General features: G+C 34.9%; 1 protein-coding gene across 2 annotated transcripts in view; it reads right to left on the bottom strand.

Moving 5' to 3' along the window:
• Nucleotides 1-15,838, bottom strand: part of TTC7B (tetratricopeptide repeat domain 7B) — a 145,470-nt gene that overhangs the window by 102,787 nt on the left and 26,845 nt on the right. For both annotated transcript variants that reach the window (XM_082317035.1, XM_082317036.1), the window contains 2 exons: nucleotides 7,366-7,496; nucleotides 5,035-5,156 (listed from right to left, as the gene is read on the bottom strand). In XM_082317035.1, coding sequence (XP_082173161.1) covers nucleotides 5,035-5,156; nucleotides 7,366-7,496 — 253 coding nt within the window. The remainder of the gene's footprint in view (nucleotides 1-5,034; nucleotides 5,157-7,365; nucleotides 7,497-15,838) is intronic.

Genomic DNA, 15,838 nt, shown 5'->3' with positions numbered 1-15,838 from the left:
TGCTTTTTATCTTATAAAAATAGAAACAACTTTGGAAATTGTTTGGCCAATGACAAGGAAATAATTTGAGTAATGGATACTTTGAAAGAATTGATGAGTTTTCAAATGCTTTTAGTCTCAATAACCAATGAAAACAGACACACACAACCTCAAACACCTGCAGAGTATTCAGCTTTTCTTAGCACTGTCCCAGTCTGCTGTTCACTGATTTTTGAATATACACATGCTGGTACAATTTGATTGCTACAGCACTGCCTACAGCTTAAGAGTCAAATAACGTAATTCAGTAACTCTTTGCAAAAATAGCTTATGAATTGTTATTACTATTTAAAATAAAGATGGATCATCCTTTAGTACTAGTATTTTTTTTTTTTTTAAGCTGTGTACATAATTAGTCTCCTAGGTCTTTCAAGAGCCATCTCCCTTTATCACCACTGTGACCAAAATACATGCACTCTTTCCTTGGCAAACTTACCTTAATGCTTCGCAAACACTTTTTACTACTATCATAAAGAAATCTATCACCAATTAGTCCTCCTACCTGCTAATTTCCTCCTTTTGAAGTTAACAGGGTCAATTAACATTTTTGCAGTTAAAACAGGCAGCTTCCATAATTTTTAATCAGTTCAAAAACATGACTTCAATATAAAAAAAGAACAGATGTGATTAGTAACTAGTAATTCAAATACTGAAAAGCTCCATGTTAAACTATTACTAAAGCTTTAATAGAAATGGCCAAATGCTACAGTCATAGAACAAAATCTTTCTCTTGGTGAAAATAACTATCATCCAGGTACAGCAACTAACTGTCCTTTAGAGAAAAATCAGTATTAACAGAAAGAAACTCGGAAGACTTAATTAGTTGTAGGTTACTGCAGCTCACCTTCAGGTGATGTATCTCATGAATACTGTTCACAAAACACCTAAGCCCCAAACTTCATCAGAGTTTGAACCTCCATCTTTGGTGACATGCAGAAAAACTGGCCAAGGCCCTGAGCAAGCTGCTCTACACTGGCCATGTTTTGAGCAGGGGTTTGGCTCAGATGGCTCCTCAGAGTCCCTTTCAGCCTATATGATCCCATGAATCCATATGTTACAAATTGCAAGGGAAGCGACAAAAAGAAGAAAAAAAAAAAAAAAAAACAACCAAAAAACAAAAAAGAAAAGAAAAACTTCTGGCATAGCTATGCCATGTTATACCTGGCATGCAAAGCAATGTTCTTCAGAACAATATCACAACCAGAGAAGGAAATAAAAACAAGAGCATTAAATATAGCAGTAAATCAAGTATTTTGGGGGGGGGAGCAGGGGAAGTGCACTAAATATTCCCTCCCCAATTTAAGGCTCCAATACCATTTTGTTTGCTGCCCATCACAACACAATATAAAACCAAAACCTTGAATTTTATGCTTGCCAATGTGAGCAACAGCCACGATGGCCACCTGATTTTAGACTCCAACCAGAAAGCTCTTTTGCTTTAAGAGCATACACTTCTAGTATACTTCTGAACACTACTGCCTCAAAAATAAAAACCATTTACAATTTTGTCTTGTTTATCTCATAACATGAATACAAAGCAAATACTAGGGTAGAAGGATTACTGGGTACATAAACTGCTGTCCTTTCTCTCTCAGAGGCATTTTACTTGAAAATAGCTATGTTAAAGTACTAATGTCAAAGTTCCCGTGCTCATAGCTTTTCTTGGAACAACATCAGGACTTTGAACTCCTTCAATCTGAAATTACAAAGTAACTACTAGACTAAATGGAAGTTGCATAATCAGCCTGAAAGACATTTAAAGTGGCATATTTCAGACTGTTTTCTAAAAAGCATATAAACCCTACTTTAAGTTTTAGAACAGCTTCCTCAACTTCGTTACTCATCTCCAAGCTGAAACACTCCTCTGTTCCCAAGTGAAAAATGGGTATGCAGTTTGATTCTTTACTCAAATTCTGCACACTTTGGAAGAAAACATTAGTTTCAGATTTGTGTCTTAATAGAGCACTAAAATAACTTTCTTCTGTTCAGACTATTGCCACTTTTTTTTTTTTTTTTCCTAGATAATTGCTTTTCCATGTATTTTCAAAATGCCAGCACTTAGCAGTTAGGCTAAGTTAGGTTTCAAACACTTTCCAGTTTTTCATACACGATAATGCATACCTGAAAGATAGTCACTTAATCCTCTACAAAAAATTGATTTCTTGGCTTAAAAGAAAATCTCTGTACAGTTAGTGAACAAAGGGGAAATTTAAAGTAGATTGACCGGCTTTCTGAGTAGGTAGCAATACTCCCTACATTACTGCTAAAATTATGCTCTTCCATTTAGTATAAAAGTTATCTTATTTGCTTTTCTAGTTTGTAACTGACACATGCACAAAAATGATGCTTCCACTTCTAGTGGAAGAAGTGTGATTAAAAGCAGTGATTAGCCAACTGACCCGTAGATATATAACGACGACAACAAAAACCCACTCCATAGCAGAAGGACTTCAGACAAATTCAATTCTCCAGCAGATTTTGAGAGATGTTTATTAGTACTTATGGGAGTGTAACTGAAGTCTAGAAAACCCACCAAAAAATCCATATCATTTATGCATAGAGATCTACTCAGATCTTTAAGCATGCTCTAACACATAAATTACTATAGCCACTATGCTGGTAACAAGATAACATTTGAACTGACTCAAACCAATGCCAGGTTATAGTTTGGTGAAAGGAATTTTATTTCAGATTCAACTCTTCTGTCAGCCTCGCTTCATGAACATACACAAATAAGAGATTCCACTCCACTGCAATATGAACACCAGATTTAGTCTGCCCGTAAAACCAGACAGGCACACTTTTCCTCTTTTCCCCCATCACTCACAAGTAGTTAAACTCTGGTGATTCCCTGCCTCCTCCACTGGATCGAAGCCCTTTTAAAATCTACAGCTTCAACTGCAAAAAAAGTTTATTTAAAAGAAACGTTTCAGTTTCTAAACTGCCTATATTAAAGATATCTACATTTCCTCTCCTTGAATATGTTCATATAATCTTTACAATTTTAGATAAAATTCAAACTTGAAGTACATTGCACAACTTAATGGAAAGATCTTGAATCTAATTTCTATAAACCTAACATTAGGAGAGATTACGAATTTAAAAAACAAGTGAAGCACCCTTAAAATAAATGTATTAAAATGCATGCTATAAATTTGTCACTATTAGAAAAGTATATATTTAAAATTCTGTTCAGTTCTGGTAAACCCAAGTTAAAAATGAGGGAAGAAAGAAAAAAAAAAAAAAAAAAAAAGGACCCATAAAAGTAGCAACAGAACAATGATCATATTAGGAAATCTTTGGGACTGGCTCTAAATTAAGAAAGGAAACTAAAGGATATAATGGCAGGAATATGTAAAATAATGATTGGCACACAGCTATTTTTCCTAACACCTCGCTTCCTCTCGTACCACAAAAAAAAGTAGCACTGGCCAATGAAATTGGAAGAAGAAATTTCAAGTTAAATACATAATGTGTAATTAGCTTGTAAATTGCAAGTGACCAGTGTACTCAAGACTGCAAAAAAGATTATATGCTTATGTAGGAGGTAACAAGAACATCAACAGCGTCACTGTGAAGGATTAAACTGTACGTGGAATACAATCAACCGTTCAAAGTTCACACCAGACCAACTGATATGGTCTAGGAAAAACACCCCTATGGGCTGGATGTTCCTTAATAACCAACTGCATGACTTTTTTGTGAGGTTGTTATTTGTTTTCTTAATTAATCTTCATCTGCTATGTCTATTGCCGATTGCTTTTCGGCACAACATGTCAGATTAAATGGACCATTTCCATTCCTGGCCTTCAATCAAAATTCTCCAAAATGTGGCATTTCTAGCTTATTCTTAACTATGATCGCCACTGGGATTCTTTCACTACGTATATTTTATTTATCTTTTGTGCAGGCATGAAAATAGACATTTTATTTTTAGCTCTGATAAATGAAAAAAATTAACTTTGAGAACATTCCATTCCTCCTGCAATTAAACAATGAAAACAGAACTAAAATGTAACTCTCAGGTCATGTGTTATTGCAGCACTACTTCATTACTTTAAGAAATGTCAAAAGCTTAGTAATCATTTCCATGCTGAAATCCCTCAACAGCTTGAAAACCTGGATAGCCTTTTGTCACCCTACCATCAGTACATTAAAATCTCGAACTCTTTACAGACACTGCACGATTTCCCTTCATCTCCTATTTATGTATTTGAAAGAATAAGAAACATTTTTGGTACAAAACAGTAGTCCTATCAAGAGTTCCAATATTTCAATCAAACCCCATTTTCCTAGTGAAATAAGAAGCCCTGCAAACAAATTTTTAAACTATCTGATTTCAACAACAAATGTCAGAAATGTACTTAAAAACCATTTGTACCAAGTTTTGAAGCTCTTAAAAATGGAGAGTTGTATTCCTTTTTTTCATATTCTGTAATATCTGAATTTATTGTAGGCTTTTAAGAGAAGCCTTATTTAAAATAAATTATAAGGGATCTCCCATGCAGAATCTAAAAGGATCTATAGAGCAGGTAAAATGGAGATCATATACTTGTATACATACTGTTGATCTTGATGCACATTTATCCTGCAGCATAATGTTAAAATAAGTGATAACTGAAGAGATTTGGAAAAAAATTACAAAATCAAAATCATAAAAATCAAGAGTTTCAATATGTTGTCAATCACTTTCTAACAGTGTCTACTAATAAAGTAAAAAAAATTCAAATAATTAGTTTAAGGTATTTTAAGTTCTCACATTTAGTAAGTAAAAATATAAAACGCTTTCTGTTTAATATACTTTGATTAAACGACTTTACAATACGTAAATAAATACAACACGGGCAGCCTTACTATTTCAATCAAAATGTTACTACTTTAATAAGAGGCCTCATGATTACACAATCCACAATTACTAAAAATGATGATGCCCATTTAGATCACAAATACAAAACCTAAAAGAGCAAACAAAACCAAATGAGAATCAAATCTTACCCATTCTTGAAATATAAAACATGTGCTCTTTGAAGTCCTGTTTCCAAGAAAAATCCAAGTTCTTGTTCATGTGCAGTGGGCCCTGGCTTAGGGCTTCTGTTTTGTATATTGGCATTAATTACCTAAGAGAACAAAATAAAAAGGAAAAAAGTATTTCGAAAAAAAAAATCAAGCTCTGTGGACTTTTACACAGAGGCTAATACTTAATGTTGGAGAATTCTTTTTCATTTTTAGGCATGGGCTAGTAGCATATTTCTATCCTTACCTCCATTCCCACCTCAATATAAATATTTTTGCTCTTGGTTATACCCTTAAAGGTAATTTCTTCACCAAGCAGAAATGCCGTTAAGAAAAATTTTATAATACTTTTTCAGAAATTTTTGTGAAGAGTGGTATACAAACAAGAAGTGCATGAAAAAGCATATTTGCAACCTTATTCAGTAGCAGGAGGTGATGCTAGTCAAAATCTAAAACCCTGTTAGGTTAGGAAAGACTGCTGCAGAAAGCAGAAAGATTAAAAGTGATTTCCAGAGTGATTTCCAAAAAACAATTTAGAAATAACTTAATTTGTATTACATCAACATTAAAAACACACTCTCAAAATGAAGAGCTATCAGCTTTCATCTGCCTTCATATTCACCATACGTAGTCTACCAGCCACTAAAAGACAATAACAAAACCCAAAGCAAAAAAAAAACTGAAAAAAACCCACATATGTATTTGAAAAACAGTGTGAATTACTTTTCTTTCCCCTATCACATCAACCTTTTTTTTCCCCTTCCTTTTGCTTGCGTGGCCCTAACTGTATCTAATAACCCCTTCAAAGACAACTGTCAAATGCCAGGCCTGAGGCTTGTAAGCAATAGGCCTGAAAAAGAGGGTCGGATTGATATTGCTAGCTTGCTTCATTCTACTAGTATTCACAAGCCAAAGAACAGAGCCCCAAGTATAGTCTTTTGTCCAGACATATCTCAAAGTCTAAATAAAATGCAGTAGTGTGTAATTCCTAGAAACAAAGGATACTAGAAATTTTCTTTTCTTTAAAAAAAAAGTATTTGTAACACTTGAAGAGCTTCTGCTAAGTGGTAAGAAACAGAAGATGATGTTAATGGTGTAAATGAAAACAAGAGCAGGAAGTAAAAGGGCCTATGTATCCCTTTAAAGTCAGATAAAGCCTGAAGCTTTTAAATCATGAAGTGTTATGGTCTGTACAAATAAAGAGCCTAACTTTAACTTTCCGTAATTCATAATCCATAACTTATAAAATGGGGGGAAAAAAAGAAAAGTAACTTGCCTAATATACTGCAGAGCTGTTTGTAGGTTATATTTTGTCTAACATTAAGAAGCTCAGATATATCAGCTTTCATCACTAAAAAACAGGTCTTCTATATATCTAGTACCTCAGATTTTTTGCTACCTTTCTACTCATACGTAGTATGAAAAGTAGAGCAACTCCGGAGTCCAGATTCAGATGTAGACAACTGTCTCCTTTAGGAAAAAATACTCAAGTACTCTTAACAGTAACTGTAGTTTCATACATAAAGTGAGTAATATATTAATGAGATAAAATGACAAATGGGCTATCAAGTCCAAGAACGTTGTCTTGATCCAATTTATAGAACTATTAATATTTATCTCAAGTTCACCTGTATTTTAAAAACATACATTTATCTGGCTATCATATCTGGTGATTTTTTCATTGTCCCAGGATTGTGCCTATTAGTTGAAGCAAACACACTTTCAGTTACTATTCTGGACACCCACTGATACATCAAGGATCTTGTTGACAGGTACAATGCTATTTCAGAATTTTACCTTCAAGTAGTTTTATAAAGAGGATTTAAGAGCAGTGAAGTTATTGTCTCCAAATAAGCATCAACGAGATCAATTTTCAATCTTCATAGCTTCATTTTGAAATGAATTCTTTTTAAGAATTATCTGAAAAGCTACTAAGCATATACATACAATATGCATATTCTCACATGTGCGTTTGAAAGACACCATAATCCATGTTCATAAATGAACTACCATAGGGTAACAGAGGCCACAGAGCAGCATCTTCAATATACATAGTAGTTCAGAAGAGCTCTGTCCCTTTTTAGACTACTAGCACTATTTTCTAAGAGGTCAGAATGAGAGAACAGTCAGAAGGACAGCTACCAGACATCCATTAAGACACACTTATTTATTGCCCAATTGTAAGTGTGCATTGAAGACCTAAGAAAACAAATATCAGACATCTTTTAATTGAGTTACCAAAATGCTGGTAACACCACATCAATGAAAGATGACCGACACAATTCTTCAATTAAGCAAATCATCCCAGCTTACCCTTTCTATCTCCTGAAGGTACAGAAGAGCAATATCCCCAGCCTTCTCGTAGCATGTAACAATTTCTTGTTCACGATCCACATGGAGGTTGCTAGCTGAAGAAGAAATTGGCAACTTCTCAAGACAGAGACCTTGAAAAAAAAAAAAGAAAAGAAAAAAAATTCAAATGAAGCATTAAAAACTAACATCATATAATACTATACCTCAAAAATAGTCCAGGCTAAGCCCCTTTGATCAGGAGAAGAAACAAAGGAAAAAAGTTACCAAAAACTTATGAAGGTATGGTCCTCTGATACAGACAGTAATAAATATATAAATAACAGTGACTCCTCCTTAATAATAAAACCAGAAGCAGCAATTTTTTTTAAATCAATTTCGATTTAAAAGGCATTATGACAGCCTACCACAAAAGTGCCTAGTGTCTTTCTATACCAGTTTTAAATTACTGAATACATCTTCACTTTTCCAGAGTGATCAAAGAAACCAAGGCAGGGTGAAGAAAAGCACTCAAGGTAATACTTAACTTAGTAACTGTGCAAGGCAGAAGCACCTATAAAAACAAATACATTTTCAAAAAAATAAGGGGTTAGGAAGTGTAATTTTTGTATTTAAATTTAGTAAGAGGTAGCTTGCTCTCATCAAGGCACAGAAGTCTCTTCCTCTCAAACAACAAATACATTATCTGGTGCTTTGAAGGAAAAAAAAGAAGTGTTTGCTTGTCTAAAATAAAAACCCAACAACTCTTACTGATCAATACTGCCTTCTATACAAGCCACTTCTATTACAGTTATTTTCAAGATAATTAGAGAAAACAGCTGGAAAGGACTTCAAGAACACTAACCCATCTATCTGACCGGGGAATCAACCAACCCCAGTGACTTGCCTAACCCGTTCTTAAAAGCCTCTGACAATAGGGATGCCTTGGCCTTCCTATGCAAATTATTATAGAGCTCAACTATTCTCACAATTAGTATTTTTTTTTAATATCTATATCTCCCTCCCTAGATTAATTACTCCTAGTCTTCTTCACAGAGAGATTATTCCTTTCTTTACAAAACGTTTTTTCAATGTTTATCGAGAAAGAGAGAGACATGCTTGCAACAAAGAATGTCAATTCTCATTCATTTCTCTTTTCACGCTTCCTTGGCAGCTAATCATTTTTATCTCCTCTGGACACTCTCCATCTGGTTACCTCTATCTTGACTCACTGTGCCAAAACTGGATACATGGCTCCACTTGAGCCTCAATAGCACTGAGCAAGGCTTCCTGTTTTTGATACAGGATACTTAAAAAAAAAAAAAAAATACAAATCAGCAGAACTTTAGTGCCTTCCCTTACGTATTAGTAAAACATTCTCTTCTGTTTATGATCTGCAACAGATCACCAGATCATATTCTGCAAGCCAACTGCCTCATCAGTTACCCCATCTTACATTTATTTAAATAATTATTTGTATTTGAAGTGTAGCACTTTCCACATGTTCTTAAGAGATTTATTTCAGGTCATTCTTCCAGCTTGTCAGCAGTCAATGCTGATCCTAAAGTGCCTTCAACTGCTCCCACATTAATATAATTAACAGTTTAAATGACCACAGTCTCAATTCGTCATCCAAGGTTTTGAGATCCATTTCTGGAGAAAGTAAAAACAAAACCAACAACAAAACACATAGTTATATATTGGGCAGAAGCCTGTAGAATGCCAGGTAGTACAAAACCCCAGTTTGGAGAATAGTTTATCAAAGGATTTCTGTCCATCAATAATGTAAGGTGGGGACAGTATGTTTCATTGGAATGACAATAGTTTTCCTACTAAAACAACTTGGGAAGACACAAACATGGAATATGGAGTTTATTTATTGATAAACTCAAACTATACAATATTTGTGACCTGCAGATTCTTTTAAAACATCTATTAAGTTTCTGTATCTCCCTGTAGACGTATAACTCATCTGTATAAAAAACCATCAAGCTGTATTTCTGGCTTGAGAGGATGCCTTAAGTCTGTATCAGAGTTTGTTTGCCACCTTTACCCTCCAATCCACCCTTTTACCAGTACAAACAACATATACCCTACCGCTCTATTTCCTAGCTGTACATCCAGTTAAGACAAATTCCTGACTCCAGTACTAACTGCTCTGCTAAAGACAAAATACAATTCAATATACTTTTCAAAAACCTACACATTCCTGAAGAGCAGCAAACACATAGGCAGTCTGTCGTTTAAAAACCTGCCAAACTGGAGTACAACAGACATGGGACTTTTCTAACACGTTATGGTTTTCACTTAACATATCTCTAAAAATATATTATATTTTAAAATACTCTACAGGAGCCTACGCTAATGTGCTTTCTTTCAATTTTTCAATCAAATAGCAAATATCCGACAGGGTTTTTTGCTAATTGTAAGTCACAGACCCAAAAGCAGCAATATTAAACTATAGAAAAAGGTCAGTTATTCTGCTACTGCAGTAGGCTTGAACTGAACCTCTGATAAGAAGATCTAAATGTAAGGTTGATGCTGGATAGAAAGTTTGCAGTGTCTTACACAAGCACCTTCAAAGTCAGACTTAGAGGTGATCATAAAATACAATAAATGAACTACAATAAAAATGTCAAATGACTGAAAGCATCAGATAGTTGGTAAGCGGATCACTCCTCCCCACCCCTTCTCTCCCATGACATGGACAGCCAGTACCCCACAGTAATCCTCCACTACATGAAACATATTACTCAGCTGCCTACTTGTAGATTTGACTTGGATTTATTATTTCTATTTTTATACTTTATGGCCACAACTATAATCTTTTTAATCTGAAAAACTCACTGTAAGAACATTCTCTCATTTTAGCTGAAAATTTTCTTTAAGATATGAAAGCACCTCAGTGCTCTGTGAGAAACTTTAAGTAATGCAGAAGGGAAGTACACAATTCTAAGTGTGCTTTGATGAAGTACATAATACTATTTCTTAGGGTAACTTCATTATATAACTAGTATTCACTGTATTTTTCCTGGTATGTTTATTACAACCCAGGAAAGTATGTCTATTTTAAGCATGCAATGCTTTGGAGCAGGAAGTTCATTTGGAGAACTATCCTGAAATGACCACTTAACAGGATGATTTGGAGACTTTATTTGGTTTGATGACACAAGGCATAATTACAATTCAATACTGTATTAAAAATGAAAATGTATCAACTAGAAGAAAAACCTGGAATAAATTATTATTTCTGTAATAAGTAACTTGTTTCATCTTTTTCTTAAATACAGATGAAATTTAAGAAATAATGTATTAAAGTACATAAAAGTAGTTTTTAATTAAAAATAGATATAAATAGCAACGTAGCAATAACAACCACATAATATACTGCTCACTTCTTCGTAAGAATACTGAGACATTATAAAAAGTGAATTAAAATAAGGGATTATTATATTAAGCCCCTGAAAAAAGAACAAGCAAGTGGTAACACACACAACTGAGAAACACATGAATTTCAAAGTAGCACATATCACCCTAAATTATCTGCTGAAGACTATTGCGTATATTCAGACAGGTCAGTTCTCCCCTTTGTGCTTGTTCCCACATCTGCCAGGCAGGAATCTCTGCTATTTTGCCTCAAAAGGGCAGGAATTTCTTTAACTGTTTATAAACTTTTTTGAGATATTTGGAAAAGAGGTACATGTTACTTCTACAAAATATTACTGCATTTGTTGTAAAGGTCACAGCTATTAGTTTATTTAATTTTTATTGGTTATTTCATTTTATTCTGCATTCAAGAATATCACATCAATTGGTATCACACGTTGACTTTGATATTCATGGCTTTTAAGTTTAAGCCCTTCCAGTCAAAATCACCTTCAAGTAAAAGCTTTCAACAAACTGGGTCAGTTTTATTTTGGGAAGACACTTATCTCATACATATCTAGTCTTGATATCAAGCAAGATGACTCCTGAGGGAAAAGAAACTGAGAAGCAGTGAAATGAATACGAGTCCATACTAGGTAAGCTTACATGTTTTGCAAAGTAACTCTAAAATTGCTTGTCTGAAGAGTAGAACAGCAACAAACAGTATTTGGACAAGAAAAGAGTACACCTGATATTTAAATTATATGACCAATTGTGAAGATTTTCTTTAAATCTTTAAAAACTTTATAAATTGTCCGTATTTTATAAAAGATTTGGAAAGCAAACAGTAAATAGTTTTGTCACTTATTCCAAGTGGCATTCTTGTGCCTATGGTCTCAAAGCAGTGGTCAAGGTTATGCCAAGTAAGCTACTTCATTTTTACAAATACAAGAGCAGACCAGCCCTACCACCACATATGCACACACTAACCACTACCCAAAAAAGAGGATTCCTCAGTAAGAACGAGCAACAAACTAGCAATTTTTAAGAAGTCCCCAAGCAATAGATTTGCTTATTCTTAGATAACCAACTGTTTTTATGTTAAGGACAATGACAGAAACTGCTTTTCATTTACAAACCACTTAAAAAAAAAAAAAAAGCAGACGTATAGCTTCCGTAGGAAAACTAACACTCCCATTTCATTATACAGAGTAAAACAAAAATTACTCTAAGGTCAAAAGTGAATTCACAGCACAATTCAGATCTTTACCAAGTACTCCTATCACCCAGACCACTACTGAGACCATTAAAAAAAATCCCACAAGGCTGAGAAAAGCCTATCACATTTACTGCATTGTATAGCTGAGGATTTTCCCAGATACCAGACAGTACCTTGGCTGTATAAGTGCTACTAAATTTTAGAGACCACAAATAATAACAGATCTCATGGTTTATCTACTGTTTTCAGTACACGAGCCAAAGGACAGAGGAAAAACAGTGAAAGACCATTTTACACTTCAGTAAATAAACATGCTTTTGCAAGAGAGGAAGAGTCGCATCAGTAGACAAAGATTTCTGGGTTTGCTTCCTGGCTTCCTTAAACGGATACATAAAATGCAAGTGTGTTTTAGTATACAGCACTTACTCTTCCCTATGTGATATGCAAAGCAACACTGGTAAGCGTTCCAAATGCTGTAAACACACAAAAAAAAAACTTTCATCTCCTTTTAAAGAAACTTCATATTTAGCTTATATATTTAGAACAAACAATTATATAGACTACAGCAAACATTTATGAGTCATTTTAAAAGAGGAACTGAAACAATCTAGAGTTACTGCTATCAAGGAACTCCTACAGTTTATTTCTGAACTTAGAATGAACACTGCTAATCTCACTGAAGGGAAGGACTTATTTCTAGAAGTCCTCAATCAAAGATTGTGACTTGCTTGCAGAGGATTTTTTTAGAAAGCAAAGCACAAATTTTTTCCTCTCCAACTCCCTACTGGTATTTGTAAAGTAATTATTATAAAGGAAAGGAACAAAAGTAAGAACAGAGAGTAGGGAAATATATTTATAATAAATTACCTCTTACTTTCACAGTTATTGCAGATACACTGTCTAAGTAGGAACTGCCTATTTCTTTAGATGATCTGAGGAAACACAAACAATTCATTTCTCTGATTTTTCAAGTACCTTGTATTGCTTGTCCCCCCCCCATACCAAGACACAAAGAAAAAAGTCTACAACAACTGTCAGGATGCTAGTTTCATACTCAATTAGCTTTCCAGAAAATGCATCAGAAAGAAGGTCAATACCCCCTTCTCTCAGCATACTTGAATTTAAGGGAGGCTGCTCTGGCTAGCCACTCTTTTAAACACAGACTACTTATGGAGAATTAAATCCATTCTAGATGAAACCCAGAGCAGCCTAAGCACAACTTTCCAGAGCTGAAGACAGCATTTCATCATGTACGTTCATACTGCAATGTCATTTCATTAGTACAGCTTTATTAATACCATAGTTATGCTAGTGCTTCTAAGTGTCTTGAAGTTTCTCAAAGTTAAAAACAGGGGCGCAGGGGGGAATAAACAGGAACGCTCATCTCTTTTATGAAGTGAACACCTACTTATTAATCCAAGCAGTCAATAAAACCGTAACAATATTTGGGGATTTCTTGTAATATCATATGAGATAACTGTTGTGAAATGATTGGTCACACTTTTCCTCTAAATGTAACAACATTCAAATCTTTGCATTTTCTTAAAAGCACAAAATAGACTTCTATAATATTTTTAAACAGAAGAGATCAGTATTTTCACAGATGCATTTGTTTCTTACAAACTGTGTGCCAGCCAATTCTTGCTTTACAGTACAGCCCTTTGACAGACAAGCAACTTCTGGAGAGACTGAAAAAGTTCAAACTACAGATAAAAGCTGTGAAAAGGACTGAAAATTGCTGTAGATCTTGGCGCAGGTGAATCTCTGATGAACCTTCCCCAAAGCAGAAGAACTGCACACTAGCATACGGAGTGGTCATCAAGGAAGCTGTTCACTCAGGAGAAAGGAGATGGTTCAACTACGGAATTTATACTGAATTGTTTTGTTGTATATTGTCAGGATTGCTCCTACAAGCACCTCTGAGGAAAAAAGATCAGGCTCCACTGTGACACCAGTTCTTCCCATGACATGAGAAAAAAGGCCAGAATCACTAATTTTAATTTTGGCCCAACATTTTCTCTCTCTCCTCACCCTGCCAAAGGCAAGATTCTGAAGATATTCTAAAGATTCTGAAGAAACTAAGAACAAGAAAAACACACCACCAAAACGCACAAATCCTAAGAAGCTTATTTTAGTAAGCAAATAATTTTCATTCAGTGTTTGGACTTCAACTACCAGAGCTAAATGCAGCACTAAGAAAAGCAGGATGAACCCCTGGGTTCTCCCCAGGTCCCTGCTCCAGCAGGGAAGTCATAAAAATAGATGGGGGGAAAGACAAGCTTTAATAGACAAAGTTTGAAGTACCTATGGCATAGGCTTCCTAGCCGTGGTCTGCAAACTGCTTGCTGACGGGCTGCAACATTTGCACAGCCATACAGGAGGAGGGAACTTAAGGAAGTTGAATTCTTGACCCATTGCCTAATGAGGGTAGAGATCCCCAGCATAATTACTGAAACAGCTTTCATTTAGCATTCTTCCATGAAGAGCTGCTTGGTGTCTGCTGGCACAGGCTAGCGGTGTAGAAGATCTCATTACAATCGAATATGATTAAAGTTAAGTGCAGCATCTTTTGCGAAGTGCAAAGTAGCAATTCCCATGCACCTGACACTTCCACTGAACCTAATGAGTATTTCCATGTTTCTGTAAATAGAACTAATTAATAGCCAATCATTTAACTTGGTAAATGCAACATTAGATTTGAATATGGGTCAGCAGCAGTAAAGACAGTCTCACCTTACTCAACATACATCATCTAAATATAAACACAGTTATTTGAACAGGCAATATGAGATGTAAAACGGCCTGCAGCAATAAGGCTACAGTCCTGTAATGTCACAGTCTAACTTACATAGAACACCCCTCACATACTTAACAAGAATTTGTTACTGTAATACAACACAGCCATCTTGACAGGTACCTGCAGGAGTCTACTAATCTATTACACTATAGTAAACATAAACACAATTTATTTATTAAAATCAAGTTCACAAGTTTGCAGACTTTAAGAAATGTCAGACCTGTAAATTGCTATGCTCATCTATAAGCATTTGTAGAAAGATTCACTGGTTTGTAATGCCAAGTATTACAAATTCATTTTTCAATCATGTCTTTTGATTTATGCAGCAGTATCAGAATCATGTTACCTAAGATTTCAATAAGCTTATTTCCCAGTTAAATATATACTTGTTATTTCAGAGTTACTGACAAGTTGCACCTCCCCAAATTAACACCTCGATATCCCACTGTGCATGCATCTCATCTCTGCTTCCATAAGCAAACAAAAATTGCTTAAAAACGTAGGAGATACTGCCATGCACAGTATTTGAATAATGCCTATGTGTGCTTTCCAGTATATTACCTCATTCATATACTGCTGAAAACTTGCAGTAACTTAATTGTCCTGTTCCCAGAGGCCACATCCCTAGGAGAATATTAGCTTCAGCCATTATTAAAATGGATTCCAAATATATGCTTCTATATGGTAACAGCGCACACAGAATGTTTTCTGGTTGGTTTTGCAAGAGAAGGGAGTAGGAAATGTTGGAGCTAGCTACACAATCCTAACTTGAAAAAGTCATACATATACAGTATTTAATTACTTCTCTATGGATTCATAACTTATTTCAGTTCTTCATAAGTTAAGGTTTTCCTCAGTCTCAGAATTGAGCATTGCCAATTAAACTGATCTAGTAAAGAATGTAAACAAATGGATATTAAAGAGACAAAATTAATCTCTTGTAACAAGGGAACCTGCTCTGCTTATCAGAAGGCAGTAATTCCTAAAAAAAATACTTAAATATCAAACATGTAATACAGCCAGAAATGTGCAAAACCCCTCTACATTTTACTTTGAACCAACACTTGCCACCACACTCTCAAGACTGTCCTTCACTCCTCCTGCCCAGCCTTATT

The sequence above is a fragment of the Platalea leucorodia genome (assembly GCF_965183815.1).
Source record: "Platalea leucorodia genome assembly, chromosome: 7".
Classification (NCBI taxonomy): Eukaryota; Metazoa; Chordata; class Aves; order Pelecaniformes; family Threskiornithidae; genus Platalea; species Platalea leucorodia.
This window is presented reverse-complemented; position numbering and strand designations above follow the sequence as displayed.